This window comes from Grampus griseus (genome assembly GCF_964374135.1).
Source record: "Grampus griseus genome assembly, chromosome: 13".
NCBI lineage: Eukaryota > Metazoa > Chordata > Mammalia > Artiodactyla > Delphinidae > Grampus > Grampus griseus.
The window spans coordinates 22,585,353-22,608,899 of NC_139007.1; the positions used below are offsets into that span (position 1 = coordinate 22,585,353).

Consider the following 23,547-nt stretch of genomic DNA (forward strand, 5'->3'; position numbering starts at 1 on the left):
TGAGCCACAACTACTGAGCCCGCGTACCACAACTACTGAAGTCCACACACCTAGAGCCCACGCTCTGCAACAAGAGAAGCCACCGCAGCGGGAAGCCTGAGCACTGCAACAAAGAGTAGCCCCCCCCGCCTCAACTAGAGGAAGCCCACATGCAGCAACAAAGACTGAACACAACCAAAAAATAATTAATTTGTAAAAATAAAATAAAATGATAGATCTAAATCCAATCACAATAATAAAGGACATTATTGGGTTAACTGGTAAAACTGGTATAAAGATGGTAGATTAAATAAAATTACAGTATTCTTGTTAAATTTACTGAAATTGATAATTATGCTGTTCTTATGTAAGAAAACCAACTTTTTCTTGTGACATACCCACTGAAGTATTTGGAGGTAAAGGACCATAATGTATACAACTTAGTATCAAATGGGTCAGGAAAAAATTGTGTGTGTGTGTGTGTGTTTAAAGAAAAAAGTAATAAATAAGTAAACTTAGAAAGACAATTAAAATGAGCTCTTACCAGAAAAGACATCAAATAAACTTGTTCCATCACCATTGTCATCATCTGCTGCCATGATCCTATTTCTTTTTGATAGTCGCCATCTAAAGTATTAAATATAAATATTCTCCACTGTTAAAATCAACCTCACAATTCAGAGACTAAACTTAGCTTTAAGTTAAAAGACAACTTTCAAATTTGGACACACTGACAATGTTCACTCTATTGTGATTTTTTTTTTAAATATCTAACATTTTCCAAAAGCTAAAACTAGAAAACAAAAATCTTAAACTTGCTGGTATGGTTAACCCATGCCACAAAGTAAATGATGTTAATTTTATAAAGTGGAACAAAATATAAATTAACTTGTATACTTAAATGAGCCAACTATCATAACAGTGCAACTATATGGCGAGTTCTGAGTCCTCTTAGCAAATCATCAAATCTGGTGGTGATCTTGGGGACTCTAGACACATGTGTTTTCACCAATAAAGGAGTAAGATGGGCAAAGAGCAAAGAGTTCGATACTATACTAGGTTGGTAAAGGTGTGGGAAAAGAGTGATGTATATACTCTAATACATCAAGTGTATACTGGTACAAGCTTTATGGAGGCAATATGGCAATAGCTATCAAGTTTCTAAATGCAAACACTCTTTGATCCAACAATTTCATGTCTAGTAATTTGCTCTACAGATATACAAGCACATGATTACAAAAATGTGTATACCAGAATATTCAGTGTAGCACTGTTTGTAGCAGCAAGACTAGTAGCAATGTAAGAATCCAAAGCAGTAAAAAAAAAAAAAAAAAAAAAAATCTGACTTATCTGACATTCTCCATTCTGCCCGTAAAATACATGAATGTTGCCTATGGTCAAAGAACTATGGCCACTGTGGCTCCTTGGGGTCACTAAGGTTACCTGTGCCTGCACACTTCTGCTCCCACCAACTGAGATATTCACTTACCAACAACCAGGTGCATTTATTATCAAACCCAATTATGTTTATTTCCTTATTTTTCTAAGTAGTAGTATGATGAAAGATTACATTACCAAAGGGAGTTATTTTCCAGTGAAAACTAGGCTGAGCGTTCTGGAAAGACTAAAAGGCGAGTAGCAAGACACTTACAGTTGCTGCCAAATCAAGTAAGGGTGAGATAATCCAAAATACTGGAAAAGAAAATCTAGTCTGTACTCCGACTGACTCAGAAGTATCGAATTTCTTACTCTAATGAAGAAAGTGCTGGAAATCATAAGCAACGTCTTACGGGTGTGCAAGAAAGAAGTCAGAACTCTAACCATTGGATGTATACTCAAAGAAAAGGTCGTGGTTCTACCACAACAAATACAATTTATATAATTCCTTTAAATAAAATTAAGGTATATGTATATCTTTTTTTCTTCATTCCCCACATTCCCCATTTTTTCCAAATAGCTGAGCTGATTAATCAACTGTTATAATATAGCTTGTGCAATAACTACAAAAGGCACAAATGGCATGATCACATTTGGCAAATAACACAACTGACTCTTGGTAAAGCAAAACTCAACTGATGGAGCAGAAACTCATAGGCTTCCTGACGGTAATCAACTCCTAGCTGTGAAGTGTCACACGGAGAGGGGGGCATCAGTCAATGGGTTTTTTACAAAATGGAGATCAATTAATCTAAAGATTTGGTTAAAAAGATGATTTGGTTGAACTGATCAAATAGATCAAAGCTTTCATTGCATACCATTTCACACAGTTTTAGTTTTTACTACTAAAAAAAGATTCTACTTGTCTTGGTAAATTAAAACTGGGAAATACAAAAGTTCTAACAAATCCTGGATCTTTTGTTCCTCATCTGTCTTAAATTTTCTCCAACTGTTCACGGGATCTTTGTCTCCAAACCTTAACTTCTAGGCCCCTATCACCAAATAAATAAATAAATAAATATATATATATATATATATATATATATATATAAAAATTACTTATAAATTTAAGAGAAAGTGACCATTTCTTAGTCACACCAGATGTAGCATTATGAGATCTTCAAAATTGTTTCTGAGAATAATATATATACATAGCAACATAAAGAAGTTGTCAAAAGAATATATGTGGTTTCTCACTATGTCCTATACATAAAGTTAAAGGAACTGTGGCAATTATGATGTCTCTTTATTCCATATCTACCCTGTGTGATGATGGAGGTAGGCCTTGCAAAGATTTCTCTTTTGCTAGCTGGTGCTACGTACAGCCTTGTCACTAGAGAGTGCTGGAGGGAGCCTGGAAAGGAAGCCAGTTTCTCCTCCTAGTTTCAGTGTGCCTGGCTAGCCAGGCTCCTGCGGGGCGAGCTTTCTCCAGCATTCAGTTCCAGCAGCAGACAGTTTCTCCAGCACTAGGTTCCTGCAAGGGCACAATTTTTCTGCATGCTTGCCTCCTATACGTAAGGCTGCTATTACAATGGGCTCCTGCAGGACACAGCTTTCTCCTGCTAGGCTCATGGAGAGGGCAGCTTCTCCAACTCTTGGATCCCACAGCACCTGACAGCCAGCAACATCCAGGAGCTTCCCCATGCACACAAAGGAAGGTCACTAGAAAGGCACTTAGCAACTTCTCCACCATCCAATTAGCCCTGGCCACACTCTTCCCAATGAGGGGGAGACAGCTCTTCTTCGGATGAGCTATCTCAGCCCTAAAGGTGGTGGCTGATCCTTATATCTGCTATTCCTACATTCCTTAGGGTTATCTTTAACTCTACTAACCAATTCCCAGTTATTCCAACCTCTGTTAATAATTCTTTATACTAAGCTTTCTCTTTTCAAATTACCATGTGGTTTTTGTCTCCTGATTGGACCTTGTCTGATACAGGTAAGCAGTCACAATAGAGGTTTTAACACACCCTTCTCTGCTAATAAAGCAGTTAAAGAGATTTAAAGATACAGCTCTCAACACAAAATTGACAGGTTTGATCTGATGATTTTTATTGATATATTACCTACAGTAAAAGAACTTATATTACTTTCAAGCATATTTATAAAAACTGACAATATATCATAATAGAGTTAGTTTCAACAAATTTCATAAAGTGCTTTTATCAATAAAATTTGAAATTAACAGTGCATTTTCAAATTTCTCAATTCCTTTGGAAATTTACAAACATAGGTCAAAGAACAAACATTAATGGAAACTGGGAAATACATAGAACTAAATAACAATGAATACACCACAAAACAAAATATTTGTGGGGTACAATCAAAATAGTACTTTTAGAGGAAAAGTTATAGCATTAAATAAATTTATAGGAAAAGAATACAAAATATTGAGGTCAACATCCAACTCAAGAAAAAGAACAAAGTAAACTGAAAGAAAGAAACACATAAAAAAGTGAAATTAATAAAAAGAAACTAACACTATAAAGATGAATAAAAATAAACACTGGCTGTTTGAAAAGACAAATCAAATAGGCATATGCCTGGCAAAACTAATAAAGAAAAAGAAAGAAGGCACAAACATTAGGAATAAAAAAGGAGTGACAGCTTCACATATAGCAGAGATTAAGTTATCAACAAAATATATTTGAAAGTTCAATGAAACGGATAGTTTTTTAGAAAAATGTAACTTCCCAAAACTGACTGAAGAAGAAACAGAAAATATGTACACGTCTAGGAGGATTAAATTATTTGATACAGTAATTAATATACTCATAAAGAAACTACTAAACCCAGAAAGTTCTACAGGTGAATCCTATCATACCTTCAAAGAACAGATAAACCATAATCTATTCCAGACAACATATAGGAAAAAAAGAAGGCTGAGAGACAAATATGTTTATTAGGTTAGTATAGTCTAGACATCAAAACTGGGCAAAGACAGGGCAAAACAGGAAAATTACAAGACAGGAAAACTATAAGTCAATCTTTCTTATGAACATAGAAATAGCCTTTAAAAAAATTAGCCAGCTGCAGCCAGCAAGACATTAAACAAAGAACAAAAACAAAAATACACTACTGACAAGTAAGATTTATCTCCAAAAATGCTAGGATAGTATAGCATTAAAAACTCAATTCATACAAGCACTGTCTTCTAGTTGATAAAGTTGCTTCCCAGCAGGGTATGAGTTGTTAGTTCTGATACTGTTATATGTGTATATTGGAATTGAACAATTTAAATAGATGGGTGGTAGATGGTAGGAGCCAGGTTTGTTGCTACTGAAGTGGAAGGTTACAGAAAAGCAAGAGAACACACTAAAAATGATCCCTGTGGTAATGGATTATAGTTGAAGACATCAGTAAGAACTCACATTTAACTTAACATAGATACAGATGATTATATACAGAAATATTTTCAGGTATATGTATATACATCAGTTAGTAGACACATATGTACTATTTCTTTGCTCCACCAGCAAAGTAGCAATAAGCACAAGGAGTATCCATATCTTGGCTTCTAATACTATTCTCCATTAAGATGGACCAGGGCTTCTTGAAGAAATGGCTGATTCTAAGACAAGGGCAGAAAATGCACAAGATGAACATGGAGCATCTTACAGTGCAAGAAAGTAAGGAAGTGTCAAAAAAAAAAAAAAAAAGAAACTAACAGAGGTATGTCAAAGAGGCACTGGAACCAATTGAAAGAGTTTTCAATAGCCAAAGCTGGAACAATTTGAGCAACAAATTAAAGTAGTACTGGATTATAACCCAAAGCATAAAATAAACATACATGGTCCACACTGATATAAGTAAATTAGTAAATGGAGAAGAAACAGATCTTCCATGCAGAATTCCAAATAAATTATGTTGATACTCCACTCTAAAGCAGGCAGGGCCTAATTTCCCACTCCTTAAATGAGGGCTCTGCACTGTGACTTATTTCCAAAGAGTAGAGTATGGAATTGGGTGGGGGGCTAACTTTATGGTGAAGAAACCTGACAAACATTACTTCAGTCAAAGGATCAAGCCAACATCAACAGTCATAAATCATGCTGATAATATGTACTCTTGATATATGATGAAAATGGCATTTTACCTTTGATCTTCCCAAAACCCATAACCTCAGTCTAATGATGAGATAAACATCAAATTCTAATTAGAGGATTATCCTACAATATACCTGTCTAGTACTCCTCAAAACTGCTAAGGACACCAAAAACAAGGAATGAGAGAAAATGCCACAGTCGAGAAGAGCCCAAGAAGACATGACAACTAAATGTAATATGGTGTCCTGAAACAAAAAAAAGGACAGATATTGGGTAAAAATAAAGGAAATCTGAATAAACTATGGACTTCAATTAATAATAATGTATCGGGGCTTCCCTGGTGGTGCAGTGGTTGAGAGTCCGCCTGCCGATGCAGGGGACACGGGTTCGTGCCCCGGTCCGGGAAGATCCCACATGCCGCGGAGCGGCTGGGCCCGTGAGCCATAGCCGCTGAGCCTGTGCTCTGCAACGGGAGAGGCCACAACAGTGAGAGGCCCGCGTACCACAAAAAAAATTAAAAATTAAAAAATAATGTATCAATTTTTTCATTAATTATAAGAAATTATCGTAAGATATTAATAGCAGCGAAAACTGGGGGTGTAGGGTGACATATGGGGATTCTCTGTACTTCCTAATTTTTCTGTAAATCTAAAACTGATCCAACAATAGTCTACTAACTAAAAATTAGTATATTTCATGCTAGATTAGAAAAGAAAAAATATGATCATCTCAACCTCTGCATAGGAAGGGCATATGGTAAAGTTCAACACTAATTTTCAGCAAAGTTGGAGTTTATGAAAGTTTAAGATGGGACCTTACAGGAATTCCTTTGCGGCCCAGTGGTTAGGACTCCGACTCTATGCTTCCATCGCAGGGGGCACGAGTTCGAGAACTAAGATCCCACATGCTGGGCAGTGCAGCCAAGAAGAAAAAGATGGGAACTTTCATAAACTGATAGAAGACATATTTCTACTAAAAAAACCCAAAACCCCTCACATTGGGACTTCCCTGGTGGCGCAGAGGTTAAGAGTCCACCTGCCAATGCAGGGTACATGGGTTCGAACCCTGGTCTGGAAAGATCCCACATGCCGCTGAGCAGCTAAGCCCATGCGCCACAACTACTGAGCCTGTGCTCTAGAGCTCACGAGCCACAACTACTGAGCCTGTGTGCCACAACTACTGAAGCCCACGTGCCTAGAGCCCATGCTCCAGAACAAGAGAAGCCACCGCAATGAGAAGCCCGTGCACCGCAATGAAGAGTAGCCCCCGCTCGCCACAACTAGAGAAAGCCCGTGTGCATCAACGAAGACCCAATGCAGCCAAAAATAAATAAATAAATTTATTAAAAAAAAACAAAACCCTCACGTTAATCATCATGCATGATGTTAAAACCATAGAAGCATCTCCTTCAAAGTCAAGCTTGCTTCTATTAGCAAAAAGAGTAAAACATGAAATGAGACAGAACTGGAAAGGAAGAAACAAAGCTGCCATTATTCACACTATGATCACCTATACAGAAAATCTACAAATTATTAGAACTGGTAAGAGTTTCTCAAAGTTGCTGAATGTAAGATTATACACAAAAGCAACAGGTTTCCTATATGACAGCAAACAGTTTTTAAACATAACTGATAAGATATTATTCACAACAACAAAACTATAAGGTACATAGGAATTAATCTAATACAAGATCTTTATGGAGAAAATAATAAAAGATCTAAATCAGGAATTTGAAAACCTTTTCTTCTTCTTTTTTTTTTTTTCTGGCCATGCCGTGAGGCATGCGGGATCCTAGGTCCCCGACCAGGGATTGGACCTGCCCCCTACAGTGGAAGTGCAGAGTCCTAACCACTGGACCTCCAGGGACATCCCCTGAAAACCTTTTCTTCTTAAAGGGTCAGGAAGTAGGCATTTTATGCTTGTAGACCATCTGGTCTGTCACAAGGACTTACTTAACTGCTGCTGTAGCTCCAAAACAACCACAGACAACTCGTAAATGAATAGAGGCAGCTGTGTTCCAATAAAACTTTATTTACAAGAACAGGCAGCCTACCTCTGCTCTAAATAAATGACAAAATATGTCTCAATCATTTTTAGGAAAACTCAACATCAAGGTTGGCAATTCTCCCTAACTTTATCTATAAACTCAATGCAATCCCAAACTTAACAAGCTGACCATAAAATTCAAATTGAAGTGCAAAGGGCCTAGGAGAGTCAGGACATATTTTATTTTGATGGGGAGAGAGTAAATTTTTTATTGAAGCATAACATAAAAATAGAAAAAAGCCCAAATCATAAGTAGACAGTCCTATATTTTTCACATACTGAACACATCCATGGAATTACCACTCAGATCAAGAAACAGACCATTACCAGCACCCTAGAAGTACTCCTTGGGCCCCCTTAAAGCCACTATCCCCTCCAAAATGTTGGCAAAAATGTGTGGAGAATAAAAGCATACACATTGCCGAGGACTTGCTTGGTAGGAGGGGAAGGACTTGCATGTCAATGGAGGAGAGGGAGGTATCTGTGAAGATCTCTGTAGATTCCAAATGAGAATATTAACCTTGGAGGAAAGGCAGACATGGAGAACTGTAAGTAAAACAGCCTAGTTGAAACAGACCTCAGAACAGGATTGGGAGACAAAACTAAAATTTCATTGGTGTCAAACAGAAGATACTAAATGTCAAACCAACATATCTGGTCTTGAACTTCCAGAAGATAAGAGCACTGAAGGTTTGTGAGTTAGTACACTGATATAAAGAAAGGAAAGACGAAGACTAACTTGTGGAATGAACTGGAAAGACAAAAGTGTAGGAAAAGAAACTGGGAGGGAGGCTACTATAAAGGTCCACATGATAAGACTTAACCCAAGACGGAGATAGTCAGAACGAAAAGAGTGATTACATGAGGCATAATAATGGAAGAAAGTAAATTATGTAAGTGCCTGGATATGGAAAATATAAACTATCATCTCCTGCCTCAATTCACTCTCAAGCTAAAAGCTGCCATTATCTTTGACTCTTTCTTAGCACCACACTCACTTTCAAGCAGTCACAAATTCTTAGTGATCTTTAAATCTCTCAAATTAGTGTCTCCTTTGCACTGTCACTGTTCCAGTTTCAGATACAATTATTTCTCACTTAAATTATTATAAAAGTCTCCTAGCTAGTTTCTACACTACCAATATCTTTTTCCTCTTACCATTTTCCACACTGAGGCCAAAATTAACCCTGTTTATGTCTAGCCTGTGTTTCTCTCCCAGGTCAGAAACCTTCAACAGCTACCCCCAAATAAAATTATCAAGTTGAGCTTCCCTAGCGCAGAACCCAAGGCCTTTCTAGAAATGTCTATCAGTGCTTTTCTATTTCTGTTTCTCTCACACACTCCAGCCACAGCCACCACAGCACGTTTCTGTAATGCAAGTTAGCACATACATTATTGAGAAATAGAGAAATGATGTCAGTATAACCCAGAAATTATGTTGGTTCAGATGGAGTTCTTTCCCAGGATGTTAAAGTTTTGCACCATTAATGAACAGCAGCTAAACACAGCAAGCAAGAAGGAATCTAGTCCTGTACCTGCCACCCTTACCCTAGATACCCATCACTCCCCTTTCTTCCTCTAGTCTCAGTACAGCCGCAGGCTCTGTCTTGCATGGGCTTAAGCTTGGTTTCCCTCAATCTTTGTGGGAGGCAGGATGGGGGACAAAGCCAAACACAAGGCAATGAGCCAGAGCCATTCAGTCCACCGTCACAAGATTTCATATGAAGCCTGCATCTGCCTCTGTACCCACAACCTCTGATGTTTATGTCCCTCTGCTTGTTGCCGCAATCCTTCCTTATTCCTCCTTCCATCAAGCTATCTTCATCCTTATTTTTTCTTGACGAAAAGACCTATATTTACTGAGATACTTATTTACTAGGAATTTAACATGTCTTTTAACTGTGCCGATATTTTAATTACAATTGATATTGTTCCTGTTGCTGCTCCAGTAATATGAGTAGATAGGCTTTGAGTATTCTGCTCCTATTTTTCCCATAAACCCTGTCTTAGTGAGTGATTTTGCAGAAGTAAAGGTTTTTCAAGAATACATATAACATTAGAGCAGAAATATCTGTACTTGCAGTTCCTGAAATATGCCATGTACTTCAGCTCCACAATATCTTGCTCGTTCTGTTTCCTCACCTGGACTGCTCATTCCCTTCCCAAGCCCAGCTACCACACAAAAAATAAATAAATTAGGGACTTCCCTGGTGGCGCAGTGGTTGAGAGTCCACCTGCCAATGCAGGGGACACGGGTTTGAGTCCTGGTCCGGGAAGATCCCACATGCTGCGGAGCAACTAAGCCCGTGCACCACAACTACTGAGCCTGCGCTCTAGAGCCTGCGTGCCACAACTACTGAGCCCGCGAGCCACAACTACTGAAGCTCGCACGCCTAGAGCCTGTGCTCCGCAACAAGAGAAGCCCATGCAATGAGAAGCCCACGCACCGCAACTTAAGAGTAGCCCCCGCTCACCGCAAGTAGAGAAAGCCCACACGTAGCGACGAAGACCCAATGCAGCCAAAAAAAAAAAAAACCTTTTTAGAGGCATAGTTAATTCCCAATCCCTTATTCTATCAACATGCTGAACATGTCATTATTGCATTTACCAATCTCTACTGGAATCATTTGCCTTCTAAAGTGTTCCTTAAACTTTAACATGCAACAGAAAATCCTGGAGAAGTTTCGTAAGGCACAGCATTGAGATCACAATGCTTGTGATGCCTCCAGGGACTGCAGGCAGGGTCTGGCCCCTGCAAACTCCTCTCCCTGACTCTTCCTCTAGTGCCTCTTTCAGGTGCTCACATGCACATTGTTCCTTCCTGTCTCAGGAAATTTGCAGATGCTGTTCCTTCTACCTAAAAAAGCTCTTCACCTCCATCACCTAGTTCTCTCCCCTAAATCAGCTAGACTTCAGCTCAGTTGTCACTTCTTCCAGGAGATCCTCCGTGTCTCCCGTCTCCCTCTCTTCACCAGCCTGATGGGGCCATGGTAGGCCTATCCCAGGATCCCCAAGGACCTTGTAGGTTATGTTAAGGCATTTCCTCTTCTATCTAGAAGAGAACAGGGAGCCACCAAAGTGTTGCCAGCCAGGAAAGACAGGATCAAATATGCTGGTAGGTCTGGGGCTAGAGAATTATGAACAGCAGCAGGCAGCTTACTTGGAACACAGATGACTTTTGCTCAACGAACACTGGCCTCATCCTACCTCCCCAGGGGATCTCCAGTAATTCCCTATGGTAGTGTTTTCCAGAATGGGGCATGACTATCACTGGGGGCTCTAGGGATAATTTTAGTGGCATATAACCAAATATTTTTCAAAGATGAACATATTTATTTCAATGGGGATTCAAAAATAAAACTTGCATTCTAAACCCATGATTTCATGGCTGTTATTGCTTAGGACAAACTTCATGTGGTTGATACTCAACTGACTTAACTAAAGCTTGGGGCCTCTTGCTCAAGTCAAACTTGCCAAGTACCCTGAAAAATCCCTCCACTTCTTTCTCTATACAACTCTCCTGTCTGAAATGTCCTTCCAACCCCCTGCTTTGGAAATTCTACATACCCTTCAAAGTCTCAGTTGAATCCCCGCTCAGGAAAGTGGCCTTCAATTAGGGTAGGAGATTGGCAGAGTGGTTAAAAACTAAGGCTTACCAAATGTAAATTTTGGACTTTGGGTGATAATCAGGTATCAATGTACCAATGATTGTGTATCAGTGGTGTACAATGTTCACTAATTGTAACAAATGCAACACTCTGTTGTTAGATGTTGATAGAGGGAGGAAGTTGTGTGTTGGCGCAGGAAGCATATGCAAACACTCTGCATTTTTGCTCAATTTTGCTGTGCACTTAAAAATGCTCTAAAAAAATAAAGTCTATTAAAAAAAAAAGAAAAGAAAAACCTGGGGAACTTAAAACACAAGATTTGACAGGCCCGTTTCCAAAGTTTCTGATTCAGTAGGTCTGAGATGAGGCTTGAGAACTGAATTTCTAAAAAGTTCGCAGGTAATGCTGCTGGGGATCACACTCTGAGAACTATTATTTTAGACCAGTGCTGCCCAACAGAGCTTTCTATGATGATAAAAAATGTTCTATATCTGAGCTGTCCAGTATGGTAGCTACTAGCCACATGTAGCTATTGAGTACATGAAATATGCACAGTGTGAATGACCATTAGTTTCCTATTGCTGCTCTACCAAACTTCATGGCTTAACACAAATTTATGACCTTACAGTTCTGGAGGTCAGAAGTCTCACTGGTCTAAAAATCAAGGTTCAGGAGGGCTGCATTCCTTCTGGAGGCTGTAGGGGAGAAACTGTTCTTTGCTCTTTCCAGCTTCTAGAAGCTGCTTATGTTCCTTTGCTGGTGGCTCCTTCTTCCACCTTCAAAGCCAATAGTGTGACATCTCACCTCTTGACCTCTGCTTCCATGGTCAGACTTGCTCCCCTCTCCACCTTCCTCATGCTTCCGTCATCACATGGCCTTTCCTGTCACTTACTCCCCTGCTTCCCTCTTAAGGACCCTTATGATAATACTGGCCAACTGGATAATCCAGGATACTCTACCCATTTCAAAATCCTAATCACATCTGCAAAGTTTCTTTTTTTTGGAGGGGGGCCCACATCACGTGACTTGCGGGATCCCAGTTCCCCAACCAGGGATTGAACCCATGCCCCCTGCAGTGGAAGCAGAGTCCTAACCACTGGACCTCCAAGGAATTCCCTCCAAAGTTTCTTTTGCCACGTAAAGCAACATATTCATAGGTTCCTGGGATTAGAACATGGACATATTGGGGAATCCATTATTTGGCCTAACACACTAAGGATGATGTTTATAAATTTTATTTATTTATTTGGCTGTGTTGGGTCTTCATTTCTGTGCGAGGGCTTTCTCTAGTTGCGGCGAGTGGGGGCCACTCTTCATCGCGGTGCGCGGGCCTCTCACTGTCACGGCCTCGCCTGTTGCGGAGCACAGCCTCCAGATGCGGAGGCTCAGTAGCTGTGGCTCACGGGTCCAGTTGCTCCGCGACATGTGGGATCTTCCCAGACCAGGGCTCGAACCCATGTCCCCTGCACTGGAAGGCAGATTCTCAACCACTGCGCCACCAGGGAAGCCCCGAGTTGGATGTTTAAACTGTAATTAATTTTAATTAATTTAAAGTTAAGGGACTTCCCTGGTGGTCCAGCAGTTAAGACTCCACGCTCCCAATGCACGGGGCCTGGGTTTGATCCCTGGTCAGGGAACTAGATCCCACATGCCGCAACTAAAGATCCCGCACGCTGCAAATAAGATCCCATGTGCCGCAACTAAGACCAAGCGCAGCCAAAAAAAAAAAAAGGATGATTAAAAAAAAATGTTAAGTTACAGAGGGAATTCCCTCTTTAACTTTATTACAATTTAATTACAATTGTGGTTATTACAATTTAATAACACATAACTAGCTCTAAATGCTATTGGGCCCTTGTAAAAAGGTAAGGTGTCTGAATACTTTCCTAAGGTGAAAAGCTCCTAGACGTCACTACTTTATTTTCTACCACTGCAAAGCAGTTTGGATTAAACATTTGATGGGCAAACACAAGGAGGTCAGGATAGAGAGCAAGAACTGCCACAAAAAGTAGCGGTACCAGATTAGATTTATAGACTCCTCTGCTGCCCCTCAGTGCTTGAAAATTAGGATATGTTTGTACTAAAAGACAAGCAACAGTCAGCAATAAGATGCTAAAGTTAATAAACACATTCCTGTAAGTCCAAGCTCACCAAGTCCAAAACCAAAAAAGATCACCTGTCAACATTTGTCACCTCCTGACACTGCTACTTCTTTAAGTAGCATCCCTACTGATGCTACCCTACAACGCTTCTCCCACTTTTCCTCATTCTTGCTATCGAAATTTGTTTCAGACCCCCCACTATAGCTATCTAGCTATCTCCCCTCTCCAAACACATGTTACACACAACAGTTCGGTTAGTTCTTCCAAAGCAATCCTGCTCCTCTCACTTCCTGCTCAAAAACTTTGTATTACTTCCCAATGTCTACTGAATAAAGTCAAGAAAGGCACCTACCTTTCTAGCCCTATCACTCACTATCTCAAGGTTTCCAAAACCCCACGGTTCAGTGAAACTGGGTTTGTGTTCGCAAACACACTTCCTGACACCATCTCCCTGCATCTATCTAAGAGTCCACAAGCAAGCCTGGGTTTCGATACCCAGAGGTTAGAATGTGAGAATTGAGATTGTAGAAAAGTCCAGTGATATAATTACGATACTTGGACTTCATCCACTACGGAATGAGGGAACCACTGAAGGCTTTTAAAGCAGAGAAATATCATGATCAAATCTGCTTTTCAGACGTTCAACTCTAGCAAGAAGAGTATAGAAAATATTAGTGGCAAGGGAGATAGAAAATGCTATTAAAACATGCAGGAGAGGGGTTTGCCTGGTGCGGCAGTAGTTGAGAATTCGCCTGCCAATGCAGGGGACATGGGTACGAGCCCTGGTCCGGGAAGATCTCACATGCCGCAGAGCAACTAAGCCTGTGCGCCACAACTATTGAGCCTGTGCTCTAGAGCCCGCGAGCCACAGCTACTGAAGCCTGCACGCCTAGAGTCTGTGCTCCACAACAAGAGAAGCCACAGCAATGAGAAGCCCACGCACCGCAACTTAAGAGTAGCCCCCACTCCCCAAGGGCTTCCCTGGTGGCGCAGTGGTTGAGAGTCCGCCTGCCGATGCAGGGGACATGGGTTCGTGCCCCGGTCCGGGAGGATCCCACATGCCGCGGAGCGGCTGCGCCTGTGAGCCGTGGCCGCTGAGCCTGCGCGTCCGGAGTCTGTACTCCGCAACGGGAGAGGCCACAACAGTGAGAGGCCCGCATACCGGAAAAAAAAAAAAAAGAGTAGCCCCCGCTTGCCGCAACTAGAGAAAGCCTGCGCGTAGCAACGAAGACCCAACACAGCCAAAAAAAAAAATGCAGGAGACAATGAGGGATGACTAAGTTATTAGTGGAAATAAAGACTAGGACCAGACCTGAAAGATTTCTGTAGCAGAATCAAAAAGATTTTAAGGGAATGGGTATTCAAATATCCAATCTTGCCTGTTTCAAAATCACAGCCTGAGCTGTCTTTTCAAAATGCAAATCTGATCATGTTTCCTCCTCTGCTTAAAACCCTTCAGTGCTTCCAGCTGATCTTAGGTTAAAAAACAAATTTTGTCACAAGTCTTCTTACCAAGCCCTGAGTGACCCGGCCTCTCCCCACTCCTCTAGGGTTAGTCTGTGGCATTCTCCCCCATTCTCTGCCCTGATCATATTGGCCTTCCTTCAGCTCCTAGAACACAGTTTGCCCCTCCCACCACAGCGCCTCTGCAGGCAGTGTTTTTTCCTCACTGTTCTCCTTCACTCATCTATGTGTGTTACTGTGGCTTAAGTAATGCTTGAGCCTTCTCTGGCTACCCTTTCTCTCCACTAGGTCAGGTCCTCTGTTAAATATTCTTCTACCACTTTGTCCTTTCTCTACATGGCCTCTTTTCAGTTTATGATTACATTTTTTGGTGGGATTCCTAGAGAAATATCCACCTCACCCGCTAGGCTATAAGCTCCACTAAGAACAGGCCTGGCTCTGTTCTGTTCACCATTGTACCCCCACCTCTCAGCACAGAGCCTGACAGGTTGGTAGGTAATAAAAAAAATATTTGCTGAATTAATCAAAATCCCAATTTGTTATAGACAACTCTGCAGTTCCTAGCTTTAATAACAAGGTAGTCATGCTTTTAACTGAAATGGAGAACCAAAGAAGCCATGTTGAATTATCTATCGAACATCCAGCAGAAAATGTCTAAATAGACAGTTGGAAAATGGAGTATATAGCACAGAAGACAAGACATAATTGCTACTATTTGCAATAGCCAAGACATGGAAGCAACCTAAAAGTCCATCGAGAGATGAATGGATAAAAAAGATGTGGTACATATATACAATGGAATACTACTCAGCCCATAAAAAAGAATGAAATATTGCCATCTGCAGCAACATGGATGGACCCGGAGATTGTCATACTGAGTGAAATCAGAAAGAGAAAGCCAAATACCATATGCTAGCACTTATACGTGGAATCTAAAATATGATGCAAATGAACTTGTTTACGAAATAGAAACAGACTCTCAGACATAGAAAACAAATTTATGGTTATCAAAGGGGAAAGGGGATGGGGAAGGGATAAATTAGGAGTTCGGGATTAGCAGATACACACTACTATATATAAAATAAACAACAAGGTCCTGTAGCACAGGGAATTATATTCGATATCCTATAATAAAGCATAATGGAAAATAATATGAAAAAGAATATATATATACATATACATAAATATATAACTAAATCATTTTGCTGTACACCAGAAACTAGCACAACATTGTAAATCAACTATACTTCACCAATTAAAAAAAAAAGACATAATTGCTGTAGCTGGGATTACTCTTGAAATTATAAAGGCCAGTGATTCTCTTGAAAAGGAAAAGAGGAAGGAGAGGAGGAAAACTTATGTATCAGAATCTCTTGCAAAGAACGATTTTTCACACTTGCTCTCACTTTTCCTCAAATGAGGATCTCAATATACACTGAGAGTTGCTTGTGATAGGAGAGTTGCACCTAAGTGAAGAGGCAAAATTTTCAAAGTTGAGAACCAAGAAAAGAGTTGCAAGCTCACTCATAATCTTTTGAGGAACAATCCCAATGGATTCAGATGTGAAGTCGAAGCAGATGAGAAGGATCACCGAGACTTTTGTGAAAGGACAACGTCTTTAAGAGACAGTTTCCTTTAAGAAAAAAATCGAGGGAATGAAATAAACATTTGTAGTGAAAAACAAAAATGTGTAGAGAAAGAGTCAGGGGAGAGGGGAGTGTATTTTTAGGCTCATGGGAAACATTTAATACAGCGAGAACCCTAAAAAGATGTTAAGGGGAAAAGAATAACAAACGCCACATATACTGTACACTATGTGCCAAAATGCTCTAGATACATTATCAATTTACTTTAAATAATCCCAAAAGTTCTATGGGGTACAGACTATTCTTCTTCCCAATTTACAGATGAGGAAACAGATAAGAGAAACTTGCCCCAAGGTCAAACAGCTGGTAAAAAGCATATCTGGGCTTAGATCCCAGCTGTCTCTAAAGTCAGATGACAAAATCAAGAATATTCATTAGACAGAAGAGTATAACAAATTTTTTCACGGGCGAGCTCTTGTAAAATGGCAAGAAACGCCAGGAGATAACTGGAGTATGGGGATTCTGGCCCTGAAGGCCTCTGTCCGCCTCCAATCAAAGGAGCCCTGAGTGAGATGGGGGAGCCCTGAGTGAGATGGGGGAGGGGCCCCGAAGAGAGGCAAGGTTTGGAACTGGAGCTGTGGTGAACGGTAAAGACCAGAGAAGAATCAGAATCAATGCCAACTTGATGCCTGAAGCGCAAATCCTGAGATTCTACGAATTACACATTCACATCTGATTTAGGGCCTACTATGTGTTAGGCATGACTCTCTTCGCTGTAGAGATTAAGATAAACAACTTCTCTGGGCGTAATAGGAGAGGAAACAACCAACATCAACGATCACCAGACACAGGAAAAACCCATTCCTCCAGAAAACCCCATCCGAAAGGTTTAAGAGTACATTCCAAGGGAAGATTGGTTTTGGGGGGGAGGGGCAGGAAGAGCGGTCGAAAGGACACTTCCTACCTGCCCTCACCCTCGTCCCCGCCCGCGCCCGGATACTCTCGAGGGACCACAGAGGGATTGGGGGTGAAAGTCCAGAAGCTGCATCCGAGGGCGGCGGGAACGCGGCTTCCTGGGAGCCCCGGACATCAGACGCGCCATCCCCCCGCCACAGACTCCGCCGCTGCCTTCAACTCCCTGGCTCCCCGGACGCCGCCGGCCTCCGCTCAGAGTACTACCGCGCAGTGCAACCTCTTCCCCAGCAGCCCCGCGCAGACCAGAACCCCACAGCAACTTACCCGCCCCGCCTGGCCCAAGGCAACCTGGGGTCCTTTCTGGACACCGAGGTCTCGCTGGAGTCTCCACCAATGCCAGAGCGCTATCAGCACGTGGAGGCGGGACTGAGCGCCCACGGCCAATCAAGTCAGACGCAAAGCACGTCCCCGGCGCACATTCCTAGTTCCCGCCTTTGGGAGGGATTAAAAAAACACGGTTGGCGCCAAACTCCCGTAGTCTTCTAGGGGCTTCAGGAAAAGGGGCGGGGTCTGAGCTGACGGGGAAGGAGGGGCGCGGCTCCGCTACCGCAGGGGCAGAACGTTGGCCGATGTAGGGGCGGTGTCTGGGAGAAGATCTTTAATGAAAGGGAAAGTAACATCTGAGAAGGCCCTGTCATTTATTTAGTTATTCTTTTTAAAATAAATTTTTATTTATTTATTTTTGGCTGTGTTGGGTCTTTGCTGCTGCGCGCGGGGGCCACTCTTCGTTGTGGCGCGTGGGATTCTCACTGCGGTGGCTTCTCTTGTTGCGGAGCACGGGCTCTAGGCGCGTGGGCTTCAGTAGTTGCGGCACTCGGGCTCAGTAGTTGTGTCCCGGACTCTAGAGGGCAGGCTCAGTAGTTGCGGCGCACGGGCTTAGTTGCTCCGCGGCATGTGGGATCTTCCCGAACCAGAGCTTGAACCCGTGTCCCCGTGTTGGCAGGCGGATTCGCAACCACTGCGCCACCAGGGAAGCCCTATTTAGTTCTTTATTCTATTAATTCGATTGATTGTTAACCGAGTAAGCACTGTTTTCCCTCAGACACTTTACTGAATGATAAGCAATTTACCTCAGGGAGTTTGGAGCTTCAAGGAGGGGATACCAGGCCAGTGGGGTGGGAGAGAGAGGAGTGCTTTTTAGAGGTAGACTACCGGCGTCGTCTCTTAGAACCTGCAGGAATCTGAGGTGCCTGTAGGGTCTAGCCTCCGGAGGCTGGGCCTGCGCCATTGATTGGTGGGGAAATAAAGCCAACTTCCGCTGCTGCCTCAACGAGGGATTTGATCTTGATCCCTAGTCCTTTCCTCCTGTTTTGTCCACTTTAACAATTTGCAACTGTCATAACAATTTATTGCATATTTTTAAAGTTTTCAAAAAGGCCCCATTTGGGAGAAAATGTTCTCTGGAAGAATACTGGTTTCCTAGATTCTCCCCCAACCACCTACCTTCGCTTCTGAAGAGAAGTTAGTCAGCCAGCATTCCAGGTAGTGGAAAGGGAAAGAGTAGACGGTGTGCAATCACAAGGCATTCGGTGTTGCTGGAGCATAAAGCGCGAGGTGAGGCTGGAGAGGGAGGAAGGGGTGAGACTTTGAAGCCGCCATAAGGGCTCGTCTTAGGGCGGGGTTGGGGAGCGCCACTGAAGGATTTTAAGCTTGGGGTGCTGGTGATCTCATTTGCATTAGTAAGATCTGTCGGCCTTGAGAAGCAGGATTTTGAGATGCTGTTGCTGTGATCCAGGCTAGAGAAGATGAGGACCTGAGGGAGATGGCAGGTAGGCTAGGGGATTGATTTTAGAATATGTAGGAGATGAAAGTGACAAAACTTAGCAATTGGTTGAATACTGGTTTTCACCATGAGTGCTTAATGATAGCATTCATCAAAAAATATTTATTGAGAAAATAGCATATGTGCCTCAAAAATAACTTAAGATTTCCAGCAAAATTATCTTCCAGAAAAGAATGACCTTATAATTTAAGCCCTTACAAAGTCTCTCATTTTTACTGGTACTCTCTTTAATGGGGGAGGGGGGAAGCTGGGTATAAAAATATTTGCTTGGAAAGACCTCATTGCCAATTTGGCATACTTACAGAAGCCAACTGAAGGAATCAGTATTTTTCTTAAGGAAACAAAGTAGTAGATTTGCTTTATGGAGTCTGAACTCACAATTGCAAATGTTGCTAACGTAAAAGCAATTTCTGAAGAAGATCTTCATGTAATCTATGAGATATAGTGTTAAGGGGAAAAAAGTACAATGAAAGAATGAGGAAAATAATATACATATATTTGCTTGTTTTTGCATAATGATACATTAGAACCTCATAAAAAGGGTACTGTATGGTATCTTGAAACCACCACTTAAGTATTTTTACATGGAAATATGCATGGCTTTTCTTTAGATATTTTATTTAGATATTTAGATATAATTCACATACCATATATTTTACCTATTTAAAGTGTTGAGTTTGCCTTTTTATAACCTTTTACTTTTGAACTATGGAAGTGTTTCATATATTAAAAGATTGAATTAAATCAGAAAGAAAAAATGCAGAAATGGAAAATAAATCTCAATAAATGAAACTGTGTAAACAAGAGAAATATAACCACATAGACAAAATCATTATGTTTTTAACATCTTTATTGGAGTATAATTGCTTTACAATGGTGTGTTAGTTTCTGCTTTATAACAAAGTGAATCAGTTATGCATATACATATATCCCCATATCTCCTCCCTCTTGCATCTCCCTCCCACCCTCCCTATCCCACCCCTCTAGGGGATCACAAAGCACTGAGCTGATCTCCCCATGCTATGCGGCTGCTTCCTACTAGCTATCTATTTTACATTTGGTAGTGTATATATGTCCATGTCACTCTCTCACTTTGTCCCAGCTTCCCCTTCCCCTTCCCCATGTCCTCAAGTCCATTCTCTAGTAGGTCTGTGTCTTTATTCCCATCCTGCCCCTAGGTTCTTCATGACCATTTTTTTTTTTTTAGATTCCATATATATGTGTTAGCATACGGTATTTGTTTTTCTCTTTGTGACTTACTTCACTCTGTATGACAGACTCTATGTCCATCCACCTCACTACAAATAACTCAATTTCGTTTCTTTTTATGGCTGAGTAATATTCAATTGTATATATGTGCCACATCTTCTTTATCCATTCATCTGTCAATGGACACTTAGGTTGCTTCCATGTCCTGACTTTTGTAAATAGAGCTGCAGTGAACATTGTGGTACATGTCTCTTTTTGAATTATGGTCTTCTCAGGGTATATGCCCAGTAGTGGGATTGCTGGGTCATATGGTAATTCTATTTTTAGTTTTTTAAGGAACCTCCATACTGTTCTCCATAGTGGCTGTGTCAATTTACATTCCCACCAACAGTGCAAGAGGGTTCCCTTTTCTCCACACCCTCTCCAGCATTTATTGTTTGCAGATTTTTTGATGATGGCCATTCTGACTGGTGTGAGGTGATACCTCATTGTAGCGAAATCATTATTTTAAGTGACATTTGAACACAGCACTCTGACTGTACATCATGAGTGGGATATACTCTAAGGACTAAAAGAACTGCAAAGAAATCTTATACCTCACGCAGCAGTTTTACTGTTAGTATTAACATTGTAATTTTAAAACTATTTTATGTATATTGTAGGATAAAGAAATATGTAATATGTTAATATTTTTAGGAATTAAGATATTTAGTGAAAGAGAAAAGAGATCCAAGCATGAAATAAAAAAAAATTAGGGGTGAAATCCTATACTATTTTGTGTGAAGTGGAAATGTCAGCATGAACTCATGAGTTTTTAAAATACATATCCCTTATTTCTGTTCCTTAAAGGGTCTGGAAGCAATGATACCCTGTAGCAATATGTCATTAACACACCTGAGACCCAGATCAGGATTTCTAAATACTATTTTCCACTGGAAGGGAGATCTGCTGAGAATCCTCATCGCCTGAACAGGTTAGCTCCTAAGGGCAGAGAGCAGGATGAAGAAGGAGGGGGTGTCTATCAAAAGGAACAAGTGCAAGAGACTCAGTATCCTGAATATGGGTAAGTGGCTAGGCAGGCTTAACATTTCCAGTGATAGTATTTTTTACAGTTTTAAAAAATTCTCTTACTCAAATAATTTAGATGAAAGTGCTCTGGAAATTTGTTAGAAATTTCAAAAAGTGCATCTAGTTGTGGTAAATAAAGATGCCTGCAAATTATTTGGAGAAAGCAAACAGAATTTGCTTTCTATTGGAGCTGGAACATCTGCCTTCTCCCTTGGACTGGGACTTATATCATTGGCTCTATAGTTCTCAGAACTATGCCACTGGCTTTCCTGGGCCTCCAGCTTGCAAAAGGTAGATTGTGGAATTTCTTAGCCTCCATAATTGTGTGGGCCAATACGAACAAATCAACCAATCAGTCAACCTGTATCTATATCTGTCTCTCTATAAAATCTCCTATTGGTTCCGTCTCTCTGGAGAACCCTAATACCCTGGGTAACTGCCCAGGATTTTGCAGAAGGGAGCCCAGTGCTGGCTGGGGCTGGTCTGTGCTTCTAGCCCAAATGGCTCCTGAGTCTTCTCTGTTCCAATTTGCAGAGGAGGAAGTGAGGTGTGGAGATGTGAAGACGGGTGTGATCTTTTCCACAGTGAATTGGTAGAAGAGCCTGTGAAGACCAGGTGGGTGAAAACGATGCTGGGGCCAAGCCCAGATGAGTGCCATTTGAAGGGGCATACCATATTCCAGGTGCTTAGGCCACATGATCCATACCGCGTGCAACTGCATAAAGTTGTTGTTTGTCCTCATTTTATAGATCAGAGAAGGCTCAGAGAGATCAAGTGACTCGCCCCACAGCTAAATTCCAACTGAAGTGCCTGTTTTGCAGCTGGAACTCAAACCCAGATCTAGTTGCTCTGAGGCCCATGCTCCTCCCAGGAAGCCCTGCCCTCTCTCTTGTCTGTGACCATCATGAGCCCCCTGCACAATGATTTGTTTGTACATCTGTCTACCCGACTAGCCTGCGAAAGCTTTCAGGATAAGGCTGTGCATTTTAAATCTTGGATGCCCAGTATGTAGCCCAGTGCTGGCTGAGTGCATGCATGTTTATGTATAGATGCCAAAGACCAGACGTTACCCATCACTTGCAACCCTCCAGTCTAATCCTTATTCCCTGGTGTCTTGTCCTGCCTTGTCCGCAGGTTTATTATGAGAGACTCTTTCAAGAGCCCATATGGCAGCGTTTCCCACCTCCCCCATAGCTTTTCTTGTAATTTAAATTTCCTTCACTCTCAAAAGCCTTTATAGGGTCATCAACGGTACAGCACAAATAGAGGTTAAAAAAAGAAGTTAAAAGGGTGCAGTGTAAAATGTAATGCTTCTAGTAAATGTTGCTGTATCTCTGATGGTTTCCGTCCATTGCTTTAGGATGAGGGTCACTGTCTCGGGTACATTTGTCTTCAAGGAGAGGGAGTGAAAACTAGCCACGGAGAACCAGTCATGCCTCTTGCTGGTTGACAAAGCAGCCAGTAGCAAGTAGATGCTGGGATCTGTAGGAGCCAGGGGGTGGGTGTAGGGACAGAAGGGATCATGCTCTTGAGTCAAATGAAAGGAAATTTCATAAGGTGATGTGGGATGCGCGGCTTTCTCCATATCTCTGGACCTGGATTCTCTGATACCAGGAAGTATCGTATTCATTTATACCAGGAAGGCAGAGGTGCTCAGTGGGGAGAATTGGAAGCCCATCCCACTCTGGGCACCATCAGAAGCTGGCATTAGACGTGGAGTATGGTCCTGCCGATGCATCCTAACTGAGGAGGCGAGGGTGATGAATTGGAGAAAGGTGGAAAGTTCTAGAACTATTTCAAAGAAGAGCTCAATTTTTTTTTCCATACAGCATACAACAGACCTGCTGGCAGGGAGTAGGCAGACTGAGATCCCTCACTGTGCTCTGGAAGTAGATACAAGTCACACCTAAGGTGCACATTCAAAGTAGGAAAGAGAATGGCTGCTGCCCATTTGGGGCTGGGTGGTGTTTGAATGCTTCCCTTCTGCAGGATATAAGGGCCTTTTTCTGTATCAAACCACAATTGCCATTCCTGCGACAAGCACAAATGTTGGGGTCAAAGGTGCATATGACCATCAGTTCGAAGTGACCAGGTTTTCCTACAGAAAACTTTGGGACCATGACACACCGTTTTCCTAGAATGGATTGAATAACTTCATGTCTTCAGGCAAAGGACTCTATTTTACCTCTGACACCTAAGATGTTTCACAACAGTGCACGTCTGCTAACCCCGTTATATGGTCCC

The 23,547-nt window shown here is 41.6% G+C and overlaps 1 protein-coding gene across 3 annotated transcripts in view; it reads right to left on the reverse strand.

Moving 5' to 3' along the window:
* CASP8AP2 (caspase 8 associated protein 2) overlaps window positions 1-17,525 on the reverse strand; it is a gene marked incomplete at its 3' end in the record, with an annotated part of 40,473 nt that extends 22,948 nt beyond the window's left edge. For all 3 annotated transcript variants that reach the window (XM_082669050.1, XM_082669049.1, XM_082669048.1), the window contains exons 1-2: window positions 17,508-17,525; window positions 524-606 (exon numbers count right to left, since the gene is read on the reverse strand). In XM_082669050.1, coding sequence (XP_082525176.1) covers window positions 524-578 — 55 coding nt within the window. In that variant the 5' untranslated portion in view covers window positions 579-606; window positions 17,508-17,525. The remainder of the gene's footprint in view (window positions 1-523; window positions 607-17,507) is intronic.
* Window positions 17,526-23,547: the final 6,022 nt, after the last annotated feature.